At 32.2% G+C, this 27,449-nt stretch overlaps 1 protein-coding gene across 4 annotated transcripts in view; it reads right to left on the bottom strand.

Annotated features, from left to right (window-relative positions):
- The window catches only part of SI (sucrase-isomaltase), a 99,004-nt gene that overhangs the window by 55,396 nt on the left and 16,159 nt on the right, over positions 1 to 27,449 (bottom strand). For all 4 annotated transcript variants that reach the window (XM_082839049.1, XM_082839050.1, XM_082839051.1 and 1 more), the window contains 9 exons: positions 26,562 to 26,674; positions 23,434 to 23,559; positions 22,440 to 22,571; positions 22,233 to 22,352; positions 15,987 to 16,100; positions 12,601 to 12,685; positions 11,545 to 11,662; positions 4,031 to 4,202; positions 708 to 824 (listed from right to left, as the gene is read on the bottom strand). In XM_082839049.1, the coding sequence (XP_082695175.1) occupies positions 708 to 824; positions 4,031 to 4,202; positions 11,545 to 11,662; positions 12,601 to 12,685; positions 15,987 to 16,100; positions 22,233 to 22,352; positions 22,440 to 22,571; positions 23,434 to 23,559; positions 26,562 to 26,674 (1,097 nt within the window). The remainder of the gene's footprint in view (positions 1 to 707; positions 825 to 4,030; positions 4,203 to 11,544; positions 11,663 to 12,600; positions 12,686 to 15,986; positions 16,101 to 22,232; positions 22,353 to 22,439; positions 22,572 to 23,433; positions 23,560 to 26,561; positions 26,675 to 27,449) is intronic.

Below are 27,449 nucleotides of genomic sequence, written 5' to 3'. Positions count from 1 at the left end.
ATACCCAATTTATATCTTTTACTTCTGTACTATCACACTTCCTTCCAGGCTGAGCTCTGAGTAGTTGTCCCTCTTCTCAAAGAGAATTAAGCCCCAGTGTGTGCACAGTGAATAATTTTTAACCAACATGTACTTAATTGACTTAATGCTTTCACCTAATTTCCTCATTCCCTTTGAGAAATATACCTATGAGAGCTCACTGCATACTGAATGCTCAGTTCAGATGCATGTTTTAAAAGTGTTAGTTTTATTTTTTCCCCACCTGTCATTACAGTTTTACCTATTACAGAAAGACTATGGCCTCAAACTGCTTTGCAAGTATCTTTAATTTCTTGTGTATCTTTAATGAAAGAAAAACTGGAAATCCTTAATAGTATATTATATTTTTATGAAAGTTACCTGAACTTATATTGTTAGAATGTAAGAATCCAGACTCAAAAAGCTTTGTCCTTAACTTAAAATATTGTGATTTAACACATGTGTATATGCTTTAGGCTTAAATAAAATATTTATGCTATGACTATGTCTCATGATTTCCTTATTTGATCATATTTATATATACAAAATATTTATAGACCTTGAGAAGAGGACTTCCAACTCTTCTTTATGAATTATACTACAAACTTTCAGACCAGATCTTCTATAGATATAAATTTAAGTTTAAAATTATGTTTTATTTTGAAACATGGAGAACAAGAGGCATTTACCTCATATCCATCAGCATTATGGTTTCTGGAAAATGGATAAAAAGCCCCAAGTTGCATCCACCTTCTGCAAAGCTCTTCTGTGGTCTCAGCCACAAATCCACAGATATCTGCTCCAACCTAAATAACATATATATCTATTATTTACAGTGTAAGGATTCTCAGATTTGCCCAGAGCATCACATTTTATGCCTCAGCTGATTAATTTGCACTAACAACCTTTTTGTTTTACTGTCTTCATATACTCTTCCTTGGCCAAGTTTATTTTCCATTTTTGCCACATTACTTGCCACTAATTGAATGTATAAAGCTAAAATTGTATTATTAAAATGTGTTGCTTCTATTTTTTTTTTTTTTTTTTTTGTGGTACGTGGGCCTCTCACTGTTGCGGCCTCTCCCGTTGGAGAGCACAGGCTCCGAACGCGCAGGCTCAGCGGCCATGGCTCACGGACCCAGCTGCTCCACGGCATGTGGGATCTTCCCAGACAAGGGCACGAACCTGTGTCCCCTGTATCGGCAGGCGGACTCTCAACCACTGCGCCACCAGGGAAGCCCAATGTGTTGCTTCTTAATCGAAAACTCACCACCTATGATTTGACTTTTCCTATTTATAATATATTACTGTAGGAGTAAAATAGTATAAAAAAATTGCCAGATGTATGCTCATATATAATTGCATTCCTCATCATTCAAGCATCCTCCAGAGGGGGGGAAAAAACCAAAACAAAACAAAACAAAAACTATTATCCTTAACTTACTATCAATATTTACTGTTTACAAGCATTTCTTTATTTTTCTAAATAGTATATATGTATCTATAAACAATATATAACATTGTTTTGCATTGCTTATTAACTTTGTATAGATGGCATGTTGTATGCATTACACTGTATTTCACTTTTTTCTCAGTGTTACTTTTGTGAGATTCAATTATGTTAATATGGCTGTAGTTCCCTATTGTATGAGATCCCATCGCTATAAAACATGCTTCTATGAAGTGTCTATATAGATTTCTTTGTGAATATGTAAAATGTAGTCTTATTCTGTAATATATATATATGTGTATATATATATATATATATATATAGGATTATTTTCCTGATTTATTGGAAATATACATTGTTTAATCAAAACTGGTTGTTACCATTTATAAGCACAGTCACAGTACATAAAAGCTGCCATTGCTCCATTTTCTTGCCAATTTCTGATATTTTCAGACTTTTAATTTTTATCACCTATATATATTAAATGTATCTTACCAAAGTTTTTACTTGCATTTCTCTGATTACTAGGAAAGTTGAGAATTTTTTTCATATTTTTATTGAATCCATATGGATTTCTCGCTATATAGAATTGCTTGTATATATCCTTTGCTAATTTTTCTACTGTTTTTACCTTCTACAGATTTATAGTAGGTTCTTCAAATTAAATACTAATCATTTGTTGGTTATATGAATTGAAAATATAATTTTCCAGTAGTAGAAATGCTTTATTTCTAACTTTTTAAAACAGACTTTTGATGAACAGAAGTTTTCATTTTGTTGTAACCAAATTAATGTATCTTTATTATTTGTGCCTTCTGTGTTCTGTTTATGAAATTCTTCTCTTAACCTAATGTCATAAAGTTACCCACTTATATTTTCTTCTAAGATGTTTAAAGTTTAATTTTCACACATCGATTGGGTATGAGGTGAGACAGAAAGCCATTTTACTTTATTTTTTAAATGGATAATCAATTGTCCATATGAATGGTTGATACTTTCCTCACTGATCTACAGTGATAGTGCTACCATTAAACAAATTTCCATTAATGTATGGGCCCATGTCCTATTTTGCAATATTAATCTATTTGAATATTCACAGTTAAGTATCATTGTGTTATTATTTTATCTGGTAAGGCAAATACTTGTGCTCTTTTCTACTTCTTTAAATTGTATTGTCTTCCATATGAAGTTTAGAATAATCTTTTATATTCTTCAAATTCCCTGCATAGTTTAAATTGGAATATCACTGAATTTGGATAATAGTTTGGGGAGAATGCATATGTCTAGTATATTGAGACTTCTTTTCCATGAAAATGGTATATCTTTAATTTACTAAGTTATTAAAATTTCTCTTAAAAAGTCCTACACTTAGTTTGAATATTTACTCTTGGTTATTGTGTATTAATTAGTTGCTATACTGTATAGTATAAGATGAAATACATCTTAACATTGCTTATTTTTTTCTTCTTTTTTTGCACAAAACTTGCCACGTATTGGTCTATTTTATTCAAACTTTCAGAGTCACCTTTGTACATTGTTAACTTTTCTCTAGAGACATTGCTTTCATTGCATCCATTTCTTCTCTTATTTTCATTACCTACATCTTTAGGTTTATTCTGCTTTTCTTTTTCCATTTTCTTAATTCATGCCCTTCATTAATTAATATTCAACTCTTTGTTTATAATCTAAACATTTAAGGTCAAAATTTTTCTTCTAAATACCAATTTAGCTGGTATCCCACAGTTCTGATATGAAGTACAATTGTTAGCTTTCAGTTTTAAGGTTTTCCTCTCATTTCCATTCAGTTTATTTTGGTGAATCATTTGGTAATGTGTTTTTTTACTTTCCAAATTCAAGATGCTATGTGTGTGTGTGTGTGTGTGTCTGTTAGCTTTTTTTGTTGGTTTGCTTTTGATTTTCATTTGGTTCAATGAATATGAAAGAATAAATGAACAACTATAATTTTCTAAATGTTTTACATTTATTTTGTTATGTAGTGACACTCTTTAGTGTTGAATATGAACATTACATAGTTCTTGTTTTTCTTGATATAGAGACTTACCAAATTTCTTATGTTTAGAATTGCATATATAAGTTCTCTCTGCTTTAAAAATTTGAAAATTTTCTGTCATTATTTTTTATCTTTTAAATAGAGGAAAGAGCTTTATTTTTTTAACCTAAACTGACAGTCTAGTATTTTAAATATATCTAGACTTTTGATATTTACTTTTATTACAATCCCAAATTTGGATTTTTCTCTACCATTTTCTCTGGTGCTTTATATTTATTATATAAGCTTTTCTATACTTTGTTTATACTGACATTTGTTTCATGAATTAGTTTGATTTGATTGAATTTTCTTCATTCTGTTTTTCTATTCTAATGGCTTGAGTGTTATAGACATCATCCACAATCTTATTTTCCTCATAAATTCCCTAGGAATAAAGACTTAAATTTTCTGTCACATACCTTTAATCATTTTACTGAAAATCATTGATGATAATACTACAAAATTAATTGTAATTACAGTGTTTATAAATAACATGGTATAACACCACTTACCAAAGGTATTCCAAACAAACCAAACTCCAGCATTCCTGTAATAGACCATTCCATTTGTTCCCAAGAAGCAGTATTGTCTCCTAACCAATGAGCAGCATAGCTTCCAGATCCAGCAAAAGTTGACCGGGAGAGAATAAAGCTTCTTTTATTAGGAAAAACTTTTTGTAGAGCTCTAAAACAAAATCAAATTAATAAATAACATTTACTTTAAAATAATATTGATTTCATAAATTCTAAAATCTTAATTTCAATGCATGTATTACAGCTCCTAGAGCCAAGCCATAATATTTGCAACTATTTTATCAATATTTTATATTAATTTTGTATTTAGTTATAAATATTTACTTAGTTAAATGCATTCTGATCAAACACAGAGAAAACAAATCTTCTAGAAAAGACTTAAACTTTGAATAATATTCTTTACCAAATTAAACATGTGCTTTTTTGTATCCACTCAATATTTGTTTTTGAAATGTATGATTTAAACCCATTGAAATCTCTTTACACTACAAAATATTTTTACAATGCAACATATAGTAATCTGAACTTGAACACAATACACATTTTTGTGGTTCAATGATGTTAATTATACCTTAATATCTGCATTTTCAAATATTATCAAGCAATGTTGAAATAAAACTAATATATTTGACAGGCATTTTATTTTGTTCTTAGAAGTTCCTCATCCACCAATATTGGCATTATTCATCTCACCACTATTGGTACCTCGATGTTGTTGACAAATTTTTTCCATAATTGGAAAATAATCAGAAAAAAGATACAAAAGTTTAATTCAGTATCTAAAGTTATCGACTACCATAGTAAAAGTATAATAGTATTCTCATGTGCTTTTTCTATAATATTACCTATATATGAACTATAGTGCTCTTTTTTCTTTCTAGAATTTATTTACTTATACTCCATGACATATAATGCTCTGTTAAGTAAACAAACACTATGAAGATACTGTATAAAATTCTGATATCATGGTATGATCTGGGACCAAATATGGTTTTGAATTAAAATTTGAATACAGTTAATTATGAGAAAATTTAAAATTTATAGACACAGAATCTGGTTTTTATTAACTATAGCATTATAGATCCTTATACTATGCTTGGAAAAGAATAGGCAATCAATATATGATTGTCCCCTTCCTTTGTTTTGTATCATGCTCCTTTTTTATATACAAGCAACACATTCCATTAGAGAATTAATTTGTGAGATAATACATAGAAACCTATATATTAATCGAAACTCTTGTCATTTTTGTGTTATTTATTTATTTTTAACATTTTTATTGGAGTATAATTGCTTTACAATGGTTAGTTTCTGCTGTATAACAAAGTGAATCAACTATACGTATACATATATCACCATATCACCTCCCTCTTGCTTCTCACTCATACCCCCCTTATCCCACACCTCCAGTTGGTCACAAAGCACCAAGCTGATCTGCCTGTGCTGTGCATTTGCTTCCCACTAGCTATCTATTTTACATTTCATAATGTATATATGTCAATGCCACTCTCTCACTTCGTCCCAGCTTACACTTCCCCCTTCCTGTGTCCTCGAGTCCATTCTCTACATCTGTGTCTTTATTCCTGTCCTGCCCTTAGGTTCTTTAGAACGATTTTTTTCTTCTTAGATTCCATATATATGTGTTAGAATATGGTATTTGTTTTTCTCTTTCTGACTTACTTCACTCTGTATGACAGACTCTAGGTCTACCTACCTCACTACAAATAACTCAAGTTCATTTCTTTTTATGGCTGAGTAATATTGCATTGTATATATGCGCCACATCTTATTTATCCATTCATCTGTCGATGGACACTCAGGTTGCTTCCATGTCCTGGCTATTGTACATAGAGCTGCAATGAACATTATGGTACATGACTCTTTTTGAATTCTCATTTTCTCAGGATATATGCAGAGTAGAGGGATTGCTGGGTCGTATGGTAGTTCTATTTCTAGTTTTTTAAGGAACCTCCATGCTGTTCTCCATAGTGACTGTATAAATTTACATTCCCACCAACAGTGTGAGAGGGTTCCCTTTTCTCCACACGCTTTCCAGCATTTATTGTTTGTAGATTTTTTGATGATGGACATTCTGACTGGTGTAAGGTGATACCTCATTGTAGTTTTGATTTGCATTTCTCTAATGATTAGTGATGTTGAGCACCCTTTATGTGTTTGTTGGCAATCTGTGTATCTTTTTCGGGAGAAATGTCTATTTAGGTCTTCTGCCCATTTTTGGATTGGGTGGTTTGTTTTCTTAATATTGAGTTGCATGAGCTGCTTGTATATTTTGGAGATTAATCCTTTGTCAGTTGCTTCATTTGCAAATATTTTCTCCCATTCTGAGTGTTGTCTTTTGGTCTTGTTTATGGTTTCCTTTGCTGTGCAAAAGTTTTAAGTTTCATTAGGTCCCACTTGTTTATATTTCCATTTCTCCAGGTGGGTCAAAAAGGATCTTGCTATGATTTACGTCACAGAGTCTTCTGCCTATGTTTTCCTCTAAGAGTTTTATAGTGTCTGACCTTACATTTAGGTCTTTAATCTATTTTGAGTTTACTTTTGTATATGGTGTTAGGGAGTGTTCTAATTTCATTCTTTTACCTGTAGGTCTCCAGTTTTCCCAGCACCACTTATTAAAGAAGCTGTCTTTTCTCCAACATATATTCTTGCCTCCTTTATCAAAAATAAGGTAACCAAATGTGCGTGGGTTTATCTCTGGGCTTTCCATCCTGTTCCATTGACCTATATTTCTGTTTTCGTGCCAGTACCATACTCTCTTGATTACTGTACCTTTGTAATATAGTCTGAAGTCCGGGAGCCTGATTCCTCCAGCTTCCTTTTTCTTTCTCAAGATTTCTTTGGCTCTTCAGGGTCTTTTGTTTTTCCATACAAATTGTGAAATTTTTTGTTGTAGTTCTGTGAAAAATGCCATTGGTAGTTTGATAAGAATTGTAGTGAATCCATAGATTGCCTTGGGTAGTATAGTCATTTTCACAATGTTGATTCTTCCAACCCAAGAACATGGTATATCTCTCCATCTGTTTGTATCATCTTTAGTATCTTTCATCAGTGTCCTATAGTTTTCTGCATACAGGTCTTTTGTCTCCCTAGGTAGGTTTATTCCTAGATATTTTATTCTTTTTTTTGCAATGGTAAATGGGAGTGTTTTCTTAATTTCTCTTTAAGATTTTTCATCATTAATGTATAGAAATGCAAGAGATTTTTGTGCATTAATTTTGTATCCTGCTACTTTACTGAATTCATTGATTAGCTGTATTACTTTTCTGGCAGCATCCTTAGCATTCTCTATGTATAATATCATGTCTTCTGCAAACAGTGACAGCTGTACTTCTTCTTTTCCGATTTGGATTCCTTTTATTTCTTTTTCTTCTCTGTTTGCTGTAGGTAAAACTTCCAAAACTGTGTTGAATAACAGTGGTGAGAGTGGAAAACCTTGCCTTGTTCCTGATCTTAGAGGCAATGGTTTCAATTTTTCACCACTGAGAACGATGTTGGCTGTGGGTTTGTCATATATGGCCTTTATTATGTTGAGGTATGTTCCCTCTATGCCTACTTTCTGGAGGGTTTTTATCATAAGTGGGTTTTGAATTTTGTCAAAAGTTTTTCTGCATCTATTGAGATGATCATATGGTTTTTCTCTTTCAATTTATCACATTGATTAATTTGCGTATATTGAAGAATCCTTGCTTTCCTGGGATAATCACCACTTGATCATGGTGTATGATCCTTTTAATGTGTTCTTGGATTCTGTTTGCCAGTATTTTTTGAGGATTTTTGCATCTATGTTCATCAGTGATGTTGGTCTGCAGTTTTCTTTCTCCGTGACATCTTTGTCTACTTTTGGTTTCAGGATGATGGTGGCCTAATAGAATGAGTTTGGGAGTGTTCCTCCCTCTGCTATATTTTGGAAGAGTTTGTGAAGGATAGGTGTTAGCTCTTCTCTATAGTTTTTATGGAATTCGCCTGTGAAGCCATCTTGTTCTGGGCTTTTGTTTGTTGGAAGATTTTTAATCACAGTCTCAATTTCAGTGCTTGTGATTCGTCTCTTTATATTTTTTATTTCTTCCTGGTTCAATCTTTGAAGGTTGTGCTTTTCTAAGAATTTGTCCATTTCTTCCAGGTTGTCCAGTTTATTGGCATATAGTTTCTTGTAGTAATCTCTCATGATCCTTCATATTTCTGCCGTGTCAGTGTTACTTCTCCTTTTTCATTTCTAATTCTATTGATTTGAGTTTTTTCCTTTTCTTGATGACTCTAGCTAATGGTTTATCAATTTTGTTTATCTTCTCAAAGAACCACCTTTTAGTTCTATTGATCTTTGCTATCTTTCCTTATTTCTTTTTCATTTATTTCTGATCTAATCTTTATGATTTCTTTCCTTCTTCCAACTTTGTAGGGTTTTTTTGTTGTTGTTCTTCTTTCCCTAATTGCTTTAGGTGTAAGGTTAGATTGTTTATTTGAGATATTTCTTCTTTTTTGAGGTAGATTTCTCTTGCTATAAATTTCCCTGTTAGAACTGCTTTTGCTACATCCCATAGGTTTTGGATCATCGTGTTTTCATTGTCATGTGTTTCTCGGTATTTTTTGATTTCGTCTTTGATTTCTTCAGTGATCTTTTGGATATTTAGTAGCGTATTGTTTCACTTCCATGTGGTTTTTTGTTTTGTTTTGTTGTTTTGTTTTTATAGTTTTTGTTGTCTAACTGATATCTAATCTTGTAGCACTGTGGTCGGAAAAGATACTTAATATGATTCCAATTTTCTTAAATTGACCAAGGCTTGATCTGTGATCCAGGATATGATCTATCCTGGAGAATGTTCCATGAGTACTTGAGAAGAAAGTGTATTCTGTTGTTTTTTGGATGGAATGTCCTATAAATATCAATTAAGTCCATGTTGTTTAATGTATCATTTAAAGCTTGTGTTTCCTTATTTATTTTCATTTTGGATGATCTGTCCATTGATGAAAACGGAGTTTTAAAGTCCCCAATTATGATTGTGTTACTGTCGATTTCCCTTTTCATGGCTGTTAGTATTTGCCTTATGTATAAAGGTGCTCCTATGTTGAGGGCATAAATATTTACAATTGTTATATCTTCTACTTGGATAGATCCCTTGACTATTATGTTGTGACCTTCTCTGCCCCTTGTAATAGTCTTTATTTTTATATCTATTTTGTCTGATATGAGAATTGCTACTCCAGATTTCTTTTGATTTCCTTTTGCATGGTATATCTTTTTCCATCCCCTCACTTTCAGTCTTTATGTGTCTGAACAGTGTCCTTGTAGAAAGCATATATACAGGTCTTGTTTTTTGTATCCATTCAGCTGGTCTATATCTTTTGGGTGGAACATTTAATCCATTTACTTTTATGGTAGTTATTTATACATATGTTGCTATTACCATTTTCTCAATTGTTTTGGTTTTGTTATTGTAAGTATTTTCCTTCTCTGTGTTTCCTGTCTAGAGAAGTGCCTTTAGCATTTTTTGTAAAGCTGGTTTAGTGGTACTGAATTCTCTTAAGTTTTGCTTCCCTGTAAAGGTTTTAATTTCTGTTGAATCTGAATGCAATCCTTGCTGGGTAGAGTAACCTTGGTTGTAGGTTTTTCCTTTTCATCACTTTAAATATGTCCTGCCACTCCCTTCTGGCTTTCATAGTTTCTGCTGAAAGATCAGCTGTTAACCTTATGGGGATTCCTTTGTATGTTATTTGTTGTTTTTCCCTTGCTGCTTTTAGCATTTTTTCTTTTCTATTTAATTTTTGATAGTTTGATTATTATGTGTCTTGATGTATTTCTCCTTGGATATATACTGTATGGGACTCTCTGTGCTTCCTGCACTTGATTGACTATTTCCTTTCCCATATTAGGGAAGTTTTCAACTATAATCTCTTCATATATTTTCTCAGTGCCTTTTGCTCTTCTTCTTCTGGGACCCCTATAATTCGAATGTTGGTGTGTTTAATGTTGTCCCAGAGGTCTCTGAGACTGTCTGCAATTATTTTCATTCTTTTTTCTTTATACTTTTCTGAGGTAGTTATTTCTACTATTTTATCTTCCAGGTCACTTATCCGTTCTTCTTCCTCAGTTATTCTGCTCTTCATTCCTTCCAGAGAATTTTTAATTTCATTTATTGTGTTGTTCATCATTGTTTGTTTGCTCTTCTGTTCTTCTAGGTCCTTGTTAAACTTTTTTTCTTCTTTCTCCATTCTATTTCCAGGATTTTGGATCATCTTTACTAATGATTACTCTTAATTCTTTTTCAGGTAGACTGCCTATTTCCTCTTCATTTGTTTGGTCTGGTGGGTTTTTGCCTTGCTCCTTCATCTGCTGTGTGTTTCTCTGTCTTCTCAATTTGCTTAACTTACTATGCTTGCAGTCTCCTTTTCGTAGGCTGCATGTCCATAGTTCCCTTTTCTTTTGGTGTCTGCTTCCAGTGTCTAAGGTTAGTTCAGTGGGTTGTGTATGCTTCCTGCTGGAGGGCATTAGTGCCTGTGTTCTGCTGGGTTAGGCTGGTACTTGTCTTTCTGGTGGGCAGTACCACGTCCAGTTGTGTGTTTTGGGGTGTCTGTGACCTTATTATGATTTTAGGCAGCTTCTCTGCTAATGGCTGGGGTTGTGTTCCTGTCTTGCTAGTTGTTTGGCATGGGTTGTCTAGCACTGAAACTTGCTGGCCATTGGGTGGAGCTTGGTCTTCATTTTGAGATGGAGATCTCTGGGAGAGCTCTCACCATTTGATATTATGTGGGGCTGGGAGGCCTCTGGTGGTCCTGTGTCCTGAGCTCAGCTCTCTCACCTCAGAGGCTCAAGCCTGACACCAGGCTGGAGCACCAAGACCCTGGTCTTCAACTTGCTGAGCCATCCTAGAGATTTTGGACTTGCCAGCCTCCATAACTGTGTGAACCAAGTTCAGACACTGGATCAGCAGGCACCTTGATCTTGGATTTCCTGGTCTCAAGAACTTTTTCTTTTCCTTTGTGCTTAAGCCTAGTTTCACTTGTTCACAGGGGGCTCAATGCTGAGGCCTCACACCTGGCCCTTCAGACCAGAGTTCCTCCTATGAAACAACTGTGTTGACACCTCAGCTTAGGGTCCCATGTGCAGAAGCCTGAAACTCTTGTTTTTTAAAAATAAAGACTTGTTTTAGAAGCATCATTCTCTCAGGCCAATTGTGGATTTCATGCTTAGAGCACATATTCAGAGATACCAAACTGAATCAAAATTTGGAAGGAAAATTTCAATTTATGAATTAAAAAAGAATCAGATTTATTCATATTTCATGTAGCTCTTGATAACTAAGCTTCAAATTTATGAAGATTAGTAAAAGAGGCGATGCTTTTAATGCCCTAATTTTTCATCATGAAAATATATTTTGTTGCTTTCCTACTCTTGTTATTTTCCACTATATGTAAATTACCAAATATGTTTCTAGACAATAAATATTAAAGGGCTTTCTGAGTGAAATTGCACTTACTTCTCTGTGGCTATAGCCATACTGTATCCATAGAGGCTGTGAACATCATACTGTTTCCCCCAGTGTTGCACAGCATCCATGCAAATTGTTTTGGAATACAGGATTTTGTCAAGAATAGCTTAGAAAAAAATATAAGAAATAATTTCTTAAGGAATATTTTGCCATTTTAAACTTTATAATCCTTACGTGATGTGCTATGTAATACCATATTTAGTTAAAAAGTAATGAAAGACACAACTTATGCTAAGTTCCAGTTGGGTCTTCACCCTTTACTCTTACTGATTAACAATTACACTTGCACTTACAATTATGAATACCCTGTTTCCTAACTTCAGTAATAAATAAATCCATGGAGAAAATAGACTTTAATATGCATATATAAATATATATATATTTATTATAAATCATATAACTATAGACCCATTTGAAAGCTTTATAATTTATTTAAATATAACGTAATTCCACACATGTAGACCTGTTACACAATAACAAATCATTTAAATCTCTGTTTTTCAGTTTTTATTGTGCTTTAATTTGCAGGCTTATATTGTACTGTGATAATTATTGTTATCTTTATTCAGGTCCTTATAATAATCTACTCCCCTCAGAGCACTTCTTTTTCTTTGGTGAAATTTTTTTTACCGATTTTAATGATGAAAACATGCTTTTTGGAATAAGTGAGATGTAACTATTTACATCAGGTACATCTAATAACTGCAGAGACTTAAAGCAAAGTGCTCAAGGAAAAATTTTGATCACTTAAATTATGATTTCAAACAAATTTTGTTTCTTTTCATTAATCATTTAATCATGGGCAGTTCATCAGAGGTAAAGACAAATCAATAATCTACACCAAAATTTAAAAACATGCTCCTTCTCTTAGACATAAATATTTTGGCCAGAAATAAAACAAAAAAGTAAACAAAATACCACAGTTATTTCAGGGTCTCAAAATTATATCAAAGTTTGTGATTTAAAAATATATGCTACAATTTAGCAGTAAATAAAGATAATTGTTCTCAATTAATGGTAAGGAGATAGTTAAATGAAATTTACCAGGAGTAAAAGCTGGGTAATTCAGTTTGTTGTCACTGCATCCTTTCTTTGAACCATGAATAAAGCTGGAAACTTCATTCATGTCCTGAATGGATATAAGATAAAGAACAGAAGATTTTAAGTAATTCTAAACCATATAAGCAGAAACTCTCTACTTGTTTGTAAAGATTTTATCTTAGAAGACATATATAAGCTACCAACCTACAAACAAACTTGCTTAACTGTTCTCACTACTTGATTCCAAACTACTTCCAGCATGAACAAGTCATTATAGCGAGAAAAGTAATATTATTTGTTTTTTCATAAATGTATATACCAGATAACAGAGGGTATCTTAGGTGGGATTAAAGGATTTTTACAACCAAAATGTATGTGATTTACCTAGTTTTAATTATACATATAAAAATAAAATAACAAAATAAAATTTAATCACTTTTACATGATTTTAACCATATTTAAAACAAATAAAGCATTTAATATTTGATTATTTTTTATTAAAATGTCTATTTGACAAGATTATATTATTAATAGGTTAAACTTACTACTCATAATTTAATAGAATTTATTTGTATCTCTTTTAGTGTATTTTGTATTTTTGCTTCTTTCAAAATTCTGAAAATATTTTTCTCTAACCTATTCAAGGATTTAAGTGATGTTATGTTTATTTAATGTCATGTGAAAGTGAATTTGATTAGTATTGTCAATATTACAGCCAGTAGATTCAAGCATTGTAAGTCATGAGACAAAGGACTCAGTGGATTGATAGTAATAAGTACTCGTACAGTATCATTAAAATCATCTCAAGTCTAGTAATGACCATTTCTAGGAATTGTCAATACCATTTTTAGGAATATTTATTTAAAATCTATTGAAAACTGTATAAAAATCTGGTGGCATTTCATAACTTCACTTTTAAACTAAATCTAAATAAAAATAACCCTATTTTCAAAGAAATTTTTAAATAACTGATTTTTTTTCTAAGAATCCTTTAAAATGTACAGATAATATATCCAATTAAGCCCCCAGTTATTTGGATATATGAATGTGTTTGGATATATCGTCTCAATGAATTTTAAGTTTCCCAAAACTATATGTTAAATTATTCGACTTCTTTATGGAAGAATTCTGCTTGTTAGATTTTAAAGAATAAAATCATAGTAACAACATGATCACAAAAATATGCTTATTTTTTCAGAAAAATGAAAATAGTCTTTGAATTTTAAAAATACTAGTGTTCTTATTTTGAAATCACAGCATTAGTCTTAATTATACCAAATAAAGTAGGCTCTTATTTTTCAAATATTAGGAGATTATCTTAAGAATGATACAAAAAAGAGAATTCAACCATAATGTGTGTTTATAAGCAAAAATCTATTTTTTCAATTACAATTAAGCTCATATCATTTCCCAAAATTATTGTAATATTTAAACTTAAAATTAAAAGCATTAGCATTGAATCTAAATTAAAAATCTAGAAAATTATAAAACTAAAAATTTGACATGAAAATAAAATTTCATCAGTTAAATAACGCTGCTTTACTATATATTCATTCTGTCAGAAAAAATAATCTGAAGAAAGAAAAAGAATTTGAGAAACAACCTAGCAGTAGGGTTTGGCAATTATTCAGGTAAGAGCTAGAAGCAGAATATTCACTGCTTATACATAGCATATATTAATTCAGTGATATTTAGTGAGCTTTGAGATCATACTGGTTATCATAAGCATTAGTCAAAATGCTTCTGTATTAGTATCATAACTACTCTGTTTTTCTCAGATGCTCCTCTTCTTCCCATCCCTCCCTCTCTTTGGAGATGAATCGTGTATTTCAGTCTTCAATGGATGTAGGAAATGAAGTATATTCTCTATATGTAGCACAATCAGATTCTTTTTCACTATCCCTAAATGTAATTTATACTTGTAACTCTGCTCTAATGGATTCAAATTTTTCCTATACAAGAAAAAGAAAGAAAGAAATGAAAGAAAAATAAAGGAAAGCATGTACTTTTAATTTAAATTAAATAATATAATTGAAATTGGAGCTAGAATTAAAAACAAAACGCAAGAGCAGATTGCAATTTTTTTTGTTATTTCTACCAGCAGCTAGGTATCGTCACTGCAATCTCACTGATTTTGTGTCAAATAACAAAGCCTCTCCATCTTCATTCTATTACCTTCATAGGAATTCTGACGGCTATGCTAACCTTCTACTCAACTCCACGTTTTCATGATGATGCAAAATAAACACTTGTAATTGATTGAATAAATAAATAAATAATTTAAATAATGACTGAATTAATAATGAGAACTTTAGGAAAGTAGAGATACTGTGATCTAAACAATCAAAAAATTTAACTATTCCCAGATATCCATTATCTCTCCTTCCAAAATTCCGTACAGTTGTAATACCTTTGAAAAACATCCCTCATGTTCTCTCTGTGCTCAAGATTATTACATATTTTTTTCTGAAATATAGAATTCTGGGATCACCAAGTAGTTTCATTCCCCAAATATTGTTACAGTTTCCTTAACTGTAAGGAAGCCCTAAATTATAAACCTATCAGCAGGCATCAATAGCTACAGATATAAAACTTCATCCAAAGAAACTTTTAACAATTAGTGTGTTGGGCTTCCCTGGTGGTGCAGTGGTTGAGAGTCCGCCTGATGATGCAAGGGACACGGGTTTGTGTCCTGGTCCAGGAAGATCCCACATGCCACGGAGCAGCTGGGCCCATGAGCCATGGCTGCTGAGCCTGTGCGTCTGGAGCCTGTGCTCCAGAACGGGAGAGGCCACAACAGTGAGAAGCCCGCGTACCGCAAAAAAAAAAAAAAAAAAAAAAATGTTTTCCTTTAATAACTTTACCAGTAATCTAGGATATTATTTGTTTCTTGTTGTTGTTTACCTTGAGATAAAACACTTAACCTATTGCCAATTTTGATTTGTTCCACTTAATAACTTACTAAAAAGAAAGTTTCTAAAGGCTGAGAGCTTATTTAAGTTCATGTTGCTGCAATTGCTTGACTACTGCAGACTTTAGTAAAAGTTTTTGAAGTTGCACTACTATAGGCTAATCTCCAAATTTTGTTAACTCTTTTCAACATAAATTATTAGTCATAAAGGTACAACACCTTAGTGACAGAAATGAACTTTATCCTATAAAGTATATTACTGGATAAGAAAAATCTCAATTTACAGTTTTAGGTTTGTATTCTTTTTCTGACCCATGAACATGACAGGTATGATATTTATACATTCTAGAAAAATATAAGAACATTATTTTTATGTTCAATATGTTATAAAATATTTTTGTCAACTTAATAATCATTTTTATGGAAAAATAATTCTATGCTCATTGTCCAAAATCACAAGTCTAAAGTAACCACTTACAATCCAAAGTCCATCATAATTCACTTGTTGATGGAAAATACTGCATTCATTTGCCCACCATTCTATGCAGTTTGGATTAGTGAAATCCGGGTATACTGTTAATCCTGGCCATACCTGGAAGAATAGGTCATTCACATATATACATAAATAAAAGGAAACATAAATAAATGAAAATTCAAAAATTAATGAAAAATCAAATTGAGTGAAGAAGAGTAAAAAATTATTGAAGTTATGACATTGTACTTCTTTATGTATATGTGATCCATGCACCATCTATATTTACAATAATCTCAGGTCTACTTTAAAGTTCATTTAAGGGAACGTATTGATAGTTAAAATAAAGAGAGAGTGAGAACATGAAGCATTTAAGTTGGGAAAAATATAAGAATATGGGATGCAGCTGCTATTTTGACTTCACTAATTTAGTTTTTAGCATCTAGTGGGTTAAGTTAAAAAACAAATAAACAAAAACTGTATAATATATTCATTGTCTGATAAAAGAAATTACATTAGTTAATTTCCAAAGACATTTGTTTCCAAGAAATTCAAGCAAAAGTATTCCTTGTGTATTTATTTTTATTTAATAAGTATGAATATAACTTTTATTGTGTGCTGGGGACTGTTTCAAGTGCTTTTAGTTATTAATTCACTAAATCTTCATTAGAACTTTAGGAGATAGGTACTAATTTTATCATCACTTTACAGCTGAGGTAAGTAGTATAATTAAACCCATTTTACAGATGGGAGAAATGATGAACAGAGATGTTTTTCAAGGTCACACCGCTACTAAGTGGTACAGAAGGAATTCAAATCTAGGCAATCTCATATCTGATTCCACGCTATTAAACACTACATGTACTATGTTACCTCTTTATGATTTATGCTTCTTCAAATTATTTTACTTACTATTTAAAATAATGACATTCAACAAGAGGAATTCAATTTCAGATATATTGGGATAAATAATATTGTTTTATATCCAAATTATGCATATTGGCTATCTGATCTGTCCATATTCAATAGAACAGGTCATAACAAAATGTATTCTGTGAGATATTAATGGGCATTATGGGGAGGAATATTGTGTTTTGTTTCCTGATGGAGCTCATAATTATTTGAAGAAAATTTTCAGTAGTAATTTTAACTTTGATGAATGTGATGGTCAGGATATTCTTTATTATTGTAAATAATTATTGTAAATAATATAATAATAATATTATTATTATTGTAAATAATAAAATGTTTTTATAAATTGATATTTTTCTCCTGTTTTATTTCCTTTGATTAAATAACAGAAGTGGAATTATCAAGTCAATGTATCCAGAATCACATTTTTTTTGTTCCTTTGTTTTATTATTCAAGCAGAAAGTCACAAAAATTATAATCATCCTCATCAGTTCACTCAGTCCCATGTAATTAATTTTTTTTATCTTGATCTTTTGTTCGCACTTTTATGAATTCATCAGTTTTCCATTAGAGTTCTGAAAATGCTTATTCATTCAGTTCAGCAGTATAGTCAGTTACCAGAAACCTGTACTTGTCAGAGTCTTATCCATGAATTCCTTGAAGATGAAACACTTTCATAGGAACAGTTTTGCAAAAGCAACAGAGTACACCCAGAACTATCTCTAAATGACAAAAGACTTAAAAATGACCACAGTTAAAAATTTGAAGAAAGTTCATAATAATGCAATTGACAAGGAAATTTAGTTATTTCTGAGATATACATTTTAAGGTAATAACTAGAATTATGACTTATAACATTTTACCAGAACATATAAGATTTTTAGGAATTTCATGTAATATCTGAAACATTTATATTAACATATTTCCATACAAATAAACCAAAGAAAGTTTAGTTCTTTTTTTAATTTTATTATATTTATTTTTTTATACAGCAGGTTCTTATTAGTCGTCAATTTTATACACATCAGTGTATACATGTCAATCCCAAGCGCCCAATTCAGCACACCATCATCCCCACACTCCTGTGGCTTTCCCCCCTTGGCATCCATACGTTTGTTCTCTACATCTGTGTCTCAACTTCTGCCCTGCAAACCAGTTCATCTGCACCATTTTTCTAGGTTCCACATACATGCGTTAATATGCAATATTTGTTTTTCTCTTTCTGACTTACTTCACTCTGTCTGACAGTCTGTAGATCCAACCACATCTCAACAAATGACTCAATTTTGTTCCTTTTTATGGCTGAGTAATATTCCATTGTATATAGGTACCACATCTTCTTTATCCATTCATCTGTTGATGAGCATTTAGGTTGCTTCCATGACCTGGCTATTGGAAATAGTGCTGCAATGAACATTGGGGTGCATGTGTCTTTTTGAATTATGGTTTTCTCTGGGTATATGCCCAGTAGTGGGATTGCTGAGTCATATGGTAATTCTATTTTTAGTTTTTTAAGGAACCTCCATACTGTTCTCCATAGTGGCTCTATCAATTTACATTCCCACCAAGAGTGCAAGAGGGTTCCATTTTCTCCACATCCTCTCCAGCATTTGTTGTTTGTGGATTTTCTGATGATGCCCATTCTAACTGGTGTGAGGTGATACCTCATTGTAGTTTTGATTTGCATTTCTCTAATAATTAGTGATGTTGAGCAGGTTTTCATGTGCTTCTTGGCCATCTGTATGTCTTCTTTGGAGAAAAGTCCATTTAGGTCTTCTGCCCATTTTTGGATTGGGTTGTTTGTTTTTTTAATATTGAGCTGCATGAGCTGTTTATATATTTTGGAGATTAATCCTCTGCCTGTTGATTCATTTGCAAATATTTTCTCCCATTCTGAGGTTTGTCTTTTCATCTTGTTTATAGTTTCCTTTGCTGTGCAAAACTTTTAAGTTTAGTTTCCTTAGGTCCAATTTGTATATTTTTGTTTTTATTTCCATTACTCTAGGAGGTGGGTCAAAAAAGATCTTGCTGTGATTTATGTCAAAGAGTGTTCTTCCTACGTTTTCCTCTAAGAGTTTTATAGTGTCTGGTCTTACATTTAGGTCTCAAATCCATTTTGAGTTTATTTTTGTGTATGGTGTCAGGGACTGTTCTAATTTCATTATTTTACTGTAGCTGTCTTTTATGTAGCTGTCCAGTTTTCCCAGCACCACTTATTGATATTGAAGAGACTGTCTTTTCTCCATTGTATATCCTTGCCTCCTTGTCATAGATTAGTTGACCATAGGTGTGTGGGTTTATCTCTGGGCTTCCTATCTTGTTCCATTGATCTATGTTTCTGTTTTTGTGCCAGTACCATATTGTCTTGATTACTGTAGTTTTGCAGTGTAGTCTGAATTCACGGAGTCTGATTCCTCCAGCTCCATTTTTTTCCCTCAAGACCGCTCTGGCTATTCGGGGTCTTTTGTGTCTCCATACATATTTTAAGATTTTTTGTTCTAGTTCTGTAAAACATGCCATTGGTAATTTGATAGGAATTGCATTGAATCTGTAGATTGTTTTGGGTAGTATAGTTATTTTCAAAATATTGATTCTTCCAGTCCAAGAACATGGTATATCTCTCCATCTGTTTGTATCATCTTTAATTTCTTTCATCAGTGTCTTATAGTTTTCTGCATACAGGTCTTTTGTCTCCCTAGGTAGCTTTATTCCTAGGTAATATTTTCCTTTTGTTGCAATGGTAAATGGGAGTGTTTCCTTAATTTCTCTTTCAGATTTTGCATGAATAGTGTAGAGGAATGCAAGAAATTTCTGTGCAATAATTTTGTATCCTGCAACTTTACCAAATTCATTGATCAGCTCTAGTGGTTTTCTGGTGGCAATTTTAGGATTCTTTATGTATAATATCATGTCATCTGCAAACAGTGACAGTTTTACTTCTTTTCCAATTTTTATTCCTTTTATTTCTTTTTCTTCTCTGTTGCCGTGGTAGGACTTCCAAAACCATGTTGAATAATAGTGGTGAGAGTGGGCAACCTTGTCTTGTTCCTGATCTTAGAGGAAATGCTTTCAGTTTTTCACCATTGAGAATAATATTTGCTGTGGGTTTGTCATATATTGCCTTTATTATGTTGCGGTAGGTTCCCTCTATGACCACTTTCTGGAGAGTTTTTATCATAAATTGGTGTTGAGTTCTGTCAAAAGCTTCTTCTGCATCTATTGAGATGATCATATGGTTTTTATTCTTCAATTTGTTAATGTGGTGTATCACATTGATTGATTTGCATATATTGAAGAATCCTTGCATCCCTAGGATAAATCCCACTTGATCATGGTGTATGATCCTTTTAATGTGTTGTTGGATTCAGTTTGCTAGTATTCTGTTGAGGATTTTTGTATCTATATTCATCAGTGATATTGGTCTGTAATTTTCTCTTTTTCTAGTATCTTTGTCTGGTTTTGGTATCAGGGTGATGGTAACCTCATAGAATGAGTTTGGAAGAGTTCCTTCTTCCATAATTTTTTGGAAGAGTTTGAGAAAGATGGGTGTTAGCTCTTCTCTAAATGTTTGATAGAATTCACCTGTGAAGCCATCTAGTCCTGGACTTTTGTTTGTTGGAAGATTTTAATCACAGTTTCAATTTCATTACTTGTGATTGGTCTGTTCACATTTTTTATTTCTTCCTGGTTCAGTCTTAGAAGGTTATACCTTTCTAAGAACTTGTCCATTTCTTCCTGGTTGTCCATTTTGTTGGCATAGAGTTGCTTGTAGTGTTCTCTTAGGATGCTTTGTATTTCTGTGGTGTCTGTTGTTACTTCGCCTTTTTCATTTTTAATTTTATTGATTTGAGTCCCCTCCCTCTTTTTTCTTGATGATTCTGGCTAATGGTCTATCAATTTTGTTTTTCTTCTCAAAGAACCAGCTTTTTGTTTTATTGATCTTTGCTATTGTTTTCTTAGTTTCTCTTTCATTTATTTTTGTTCTGATCTTTATGATTTCTTTCCTTCTGCTAACTTTGGGTTTTGTTCATTCTTTTTTCTCTAGTTCCTTTTGTGTAAGCTTAGATTGTTTATTTGAGATTTTTCTTGTTTCTTGAGGTAGGCTTGTATAGCTATAAACTTCCCTCTTAGAACTGCTTCTGCTGCATCTCATGGGTTTTGGATCATCGTGTTTTCATTGTCATTTGTCTCTAGGTATTTTTTGATTTCCTCTTTGATTTCTCCAGTAATCTCTTGCTTATTTAGTAATGTATTGTTTAGCCTCCATGTGTTTTTTACGTTTTTTTCCCTGTAATTGATTTCAGGGAAATCAGCGTTGTGGTCAGAAAAGATCCTTGGTTTGATTTCAATTTTCTTAAATTTACTTAGGCTTGATTTGTGACCCAAGATGTGATCTATCCTGGAGAATGTTCCATGTGCCCTTGAAAAGAAAGTGTAATCTGCTGCTTTGTGATGGAATGTCCTATAAATATCAATTAAATCTATCTGGTCTATTGTGTCATTTAAAGCTTCTGTTTCCTTGTTTATTTTCATTTTGGATGATCTGTCCATTCGTGTAAGTGAGGTGTTAAAGTCCCCCACTATTACTGTGTTACTGTCGATTTCCTGTTTTATAGCTGTTAGCAGTTGCCTTATGTATTAAGGTGCTCCTATGTTGGGTGCATATATATTTATAATTGTTGTATCTTCTTCTTGGATTGATCCCTTGATCATTATGTAGTGTCCTTTCTTGTCTCTTGTAACATTCTTTATTTTAAAGTCTATTTTATCTGATATGAGTTTTTGATATGTCTTATAAAGTTGTCTCCAAAAGAATATTTGTCCTGGTTAAAAATTATGCCTTTTGGAGCTAGGCTGTTTCCTGACACTGCTCCTTATTAATTCTCTGACATGAGGAAAGTTACCTTACCTCTCTCAAATTCACTTTTTTCCACATGTAAAGTAATAATTTTAATCATAGCTATCTTATGATTTCATTGTGAAGATATACACTATAAATCTTATTACCCAGCATTTAAGTACTCAGTTTATACATACAATTATTTTACATCAAATGATCAGAATTTTACAATAATCCAAATAATTTATCATATTTTTTACCATTAGTTTTTTTTATGTCACTGAAAATTATCTTTCTACAAAAACTGTTTTAGAGATAATTGAAATATTTCCTCTAAAATTTCTCTATGCAGTTAAATATCAAATCCAGATTTGAAAGGAAATAAAACCACACACACACACATACAAACTCACACACACACACACACACACTCAGAAACACTTTGATGTTGCACAACAGAAAATCTGAGCAACACAAACTTAATGAATATCATGCTTTACCTCTCCAATAATTGCTGTAGTCCCATCTGACTCATTTACCCACACATTTTGTGCAGTTCCCCTTTCATAGGTTTCATATGCTGCTCCATTGGCACGTTTCTCTATGGAAATTGCAGGGTCCTAATAATTGAGAAAAGAAACTATAGAAAATCAATTAATTTACAAAGGTGTAAATAGTAAAAATTAATATATATAATCAGTTATTACCAAGATGATGACATATTTCTGCCCATGGTCATGCAAATCTTGAACAAATTCAGGGAGGCCATTAAATGCAACTTGATCATAAGTAAAGTCTTTCTTGTCTTCCATATAGTCAATATCAGTGACCTGTGTATCCTGAAAATTAGCAGAGTATATTTCAATAAACAGTACTGAAAGAAGCCTCTAATCACCTCAACCTTTAAGTCCAAAGAATTTATATTATAAATATAATGATTAAAAAGTAAATGAACTTAGGGCTTCCCTGGTGGAGCAGTGGTTGAGAGTCCGCCTGCCGATGCAGGGGACACGGGTTCATGCCCCGGTCTGGGAAGACCCCACATGCCATGAAGCAGCTAGGCCCGTGAGCCATGGCCACTGAGCCTGCACGTCCGGAGCCTGTGCTCCACAACGGGAGAGGCCACAACAGTGAGAGGCCCGCATACCGCAAAAAAAAAAAAAAAAGTAAATGAACTTAGATATCTTTTATTTCACTAAAGACACAATGATATTGCTTATAAAACTAGTTTTTCTAATTCTAAAGTACAAAAGCATTAAATGATTATTCACATTTGTTTCAGTTATGATCACTGGGTATGTATTAGGTCAATATATATACATATATATATGTATATGTACATATATGGATTCTTTGTATAAAAAACAAAACTGCACATTACATAAAATACATTAAAATTTTATTACATTAAAAAGTATATAAGCTCTAAAAATAAAGTATATTTAAAAAACTGACTATAATTTTGTTCACACTTCAACATGTGTTCTAGTGTATTATAACTCATAATCAGTTCTCAAAATTCAGGTAGGCCTATACATTGCATATGGACATAATGTGTACTTTATCATTAAAAAAGCAGTTTAATAATTTATATTTATATCTATATGGTATATATGATAATCCTGACAATTTCCTACACTTATTATTATATGACAACATTTAACTTGAAATATATTCCCACAAACCCTTCATTCTACTTACAAATGGTATGCCAGCTTCCCGATTTCTTCGTACCACTTCTTTCACTACATCAAGTGACTTATAATTCCAGCGACTAAGTTGGAATCCAAGACTCCAATATGCTGGCATTGTTGGTCGTCCAATGAGCTTGAAGTAAATGGATATTTAATTAGTCTCAATAACGAATATTAGAAACAAATATTAATATGCTTCTTATTGTTACATCTCTAATATTGATTTGAGTTTAACTATATATTTTAAACAAAGATTTTGTGTCTGCATTCTAAATGTGTCCTGGATATTCTCTTAGAATTTTGTTATGAAACACTTAGCAAGTTTATGTTCTGTCACTCATCTTTTGTTAATTTTGTGTTAAAAAATCAGAAAGGTAGCACTTAAAAAAGTAGCATCTACAAAAGTATATTTTGCCCTGCGTGGAAAGTTAAAAAAGAGAATAAAATAATAGCATTAAAGAGATTTGAGAAAAAGAAAATTGTCCCACCATACTCCCACTTCTTGTAGCAACAAAATGAATGAATGAATGAATGATCATCACATAAGAAAAAAATGACGTTTAAAAGTATACAATTTCTATTCCCTTGCATTTTGGCACTTATTTCTCTCTGAGTTTGCAAAAATATTAATAAAATATATTTCTACAAGGATGCCAGGCAGTTATTTCATAAGGTACTTATATTCCCATGTAGGACATTGGTTTCTTCCCTCCACCAAGGACCAAATGGGCCCTTCTCCTCCCACTCTCTGGTGGCCCAAGCAGGCTCACTGCAAACTCACAACAGAGCACCAGTGCCTCATCACAACAGAGCACAGGATTTTGCACATGGAAAGATGAGTGCAATTGATATTAAGTTTTTTCACCAAAAACTAAGTATTAGGTTACATTAAGACAAATATCTTATTTGGCATGATGGGTTTTCTTTGGTTTAGGTATTTATATATATATGTTTATATATATGTATCTTTATGTAATATACATTTTTTTTGGATCCATGATTTCTTCATCATATATGTCTAAAAAGTGCTATGGGCAAGATGGGAGTAAAGACGCAGACCTACTAGGGAATGAACTTGAGGATATGGGGAGGGGGAAGGGTAAGCTGGGACAAAGTGAGAGAGTGGCATGGACATATATACACTACCAAATGTAAAATAGATAGCTAGGGGGAAGCAACCGCATAGCACAGGGAGATCAGCTTGGTGCTTTGTGACCACCTAGAGAGGTGGGATAGTGAGGGTGGGAGGGAGGGAGACGCAAGAGGGAAGAGATATGGGGATATATGTGTATGTATAACTGATTCACTTTGTTATAAAGCAGAAACTAACACACTATTGTAAAGCAATTATACTCCAATAAAGATGTTAAAAAAAAGTGCTATGTAAAAATAAAAATATATACTCAGGTTATTGTATTCTATTCAATTTAAGCATTAAATTAATTTTTAAAAACTTGGTATCAAATAAAAATCCCCCAAAACTCAGTATGTTTAAACTCTATTCATAAACACCTTATGTTCCATTGAACTTCTTTAAAGATTTGGACATGTGATTAAAATTTCTGTGTGTGTGTATGTATTATATGTATCACATAATTTATTTTCATAGAAGTGTATAAAACATATTTTATTATATATTATATTAATTTATGTACTATTCATCTTATACCTCATATGTATATATTATCTTTAAACCTTATGAAACGATCTAGTCATTCAAATGCATTATGTTTTAAATGTTGACATACTGGGACCACTAATGTATTAATTTATACAGAGAGGATAATTTGTTTTTCTTCAAACAAGAAGTAGTTTCTTTTGCTTCTCTCTACATAATTTGAGCCCCATTGAAATGCAGCAGTGATTAATAGTGCTATATTCTATACAAGTCATTTATCTTATTCTTTAAATTCAAGCTTCTACAAGTCTGCCCATAAAATGATGTATGCAAGTGGACTGCTATATCACATTAATGCTGCATTCTCATGTCAAACATGACTCAAACTCAACTACTGCTGACCACAGACTTTACCCAGTATGTAATAGACAACTATCCCAACTAATACTTCACAAATAAAATATCAAATTCTTACAAAAATGTGCTGTCCCCTCTTTTGATGGTGTGATAACTGTATATAATAACCATGATTTCATATTATAGAGACTGTAAATCTTGTTGCCTTTCTGAAATTCACATTTATGAACAGCAATTTGGGAATTGCTAGACATTGTAAATTACTCAATTGTGTAAAACTCTACCTACACTTATTTCAGGTTTTTAAATTCTAACTAAAGTTTTTGATAGTAATTGCTTCTCTTTTGAGATCATTTTGAAAATGGGACTTATATATCAAGAGATTTATCAATAAAACAAGATGTTATAAATAGGCACTATTCTTAAATCTTGTATCTATAAAAATGATTTTTCATAACACCAGAAATTATATACACTAACAGTCACAGGAGAACAATTTACATGGGAGAAACGTCTAGAATTAGGCTCAAAATAAGCCTTGGATTCCTCAACTTTCTAAGGTCCATCTTGGGCTCAGGTACACTAAGATGCTATTTAACAGGTAAATGAGAGTTGTTTAGACATAACCTCAAGAAGTTAAGACTTCAGACTATGTTTCAATATCTGTCCTTCTAAGCCTGAGTGTCAGAGCCAATTTTCCTGGAATTTACCTATGGTACATTAACAGCAAGTTTCACTAGGCTTCCTCATAACTCACTTGCCTCTAAGATTCTTATCAAAGGGATGTATGACCTATATGTCCATTATGTATCCTCAGACTTGAAGATAAGATACTTCCTTTTGTTTTATCCCACCAAAGAAGGTCATGAATAAGTAAAGATTTAATATGCAACATCTCAAAGGAATCCAACTACTGAACTCACCTACCTAGAAGCAAGAAAAAACTTGATATCTGAAATGTAGACATCTAAATATACCTAGGTGTCTCACTGTATAACAAAAACAAAAATAAAAACCACTTTCTCATATCTGAAAAATGGTACGGTTTAAAAATATATTTAGCTTAGAGGCCTCAAATATCTTAGCTAAAATCATTTTAATACGTAGACATGTTTGAAAGTATGGTAGAAAAAAATTTATAAAATAAACCTGAAACACACCTCTTGATACTGTTGAACTACTTGTTCTGGAGTATCTCCTAGAAAAATGTAAAAGTCCAGAATGCCACCTGTAACTCTGTAAGTTACTATTGGAGTAGGCTGGATGAAAATCTCTACAAAACAAAAATTGGAGAAGCATATGTAAATAGTAAACATGTACATATGATAAAATAATTGCAATGTCTATTTAAAGTACTTTGTATTACTCACATAGTTTTACAGTTTTTTTAAATGATTAAGATAAGGTATTGAAGATAAGAATATAGGAGAAAAGTGGAATGCCACCATACATGAGGTTTAAGATAGGATATTCCAGAGCTGCCTTTTACAGATGTTGGCAAAATCTCCTCTAGAAACTGCTTAGCAGGGGATAGAGGATCCATCTTTTTACAACAAAAAGATTTCTTTTCAAAATTGCATTTCAATTAGTTATTTTAATTGAAGATTCTGTGAAAGATCATATTATCACATGTTGATTTCTAAGAAAAAAACTACATAGGTTTTTAATTTGTCTATATGCAAGACATAGTAATTGTCTGTATAACCATATGGTATACAGCTCTTGCTTGAATTTTTGTAGTTTTTACTATCACTGATTCACCTATCCAATTGAGGTATTGCATTATTCACAACATTAAAAAACAAAAGGTTCTACACTACTTGAATTATGATAAACTTAAAAAAAAATCATTCTTCCTTCTTTTTATACCCATATAGACCTTTCTCTTTTTTATCTGGAGTGACATATTAACTTATCTTAACAAATGAGGCTATGTGAATGGGAATATTCATTTGTATGGATGTGTTCAGTGTTCCTCTGCAGGGAAAATGAAGTGCCTGAATATCACAATACAGCATACTTTCCCCCAGACAGAAGCACAGATATGC

This window comes from Leucopleurus acutus, assembly GCF_964270905.1.
Source record: "Leucopleurus acutus genome assembly, chromosome: 5".
NCBI classification, from domain to species: Eukaryota; Metazoa; Chordata; class Mammalia; order Artiodactyla; family Delphinidae; genus Leucopleurus; species Leucopleurus acutus.
The sequence above is the reverse complement of the archived record's forward strand: the minus strand, read 5'-3'. Positions and strand labels throughout refer to the sequence as shown.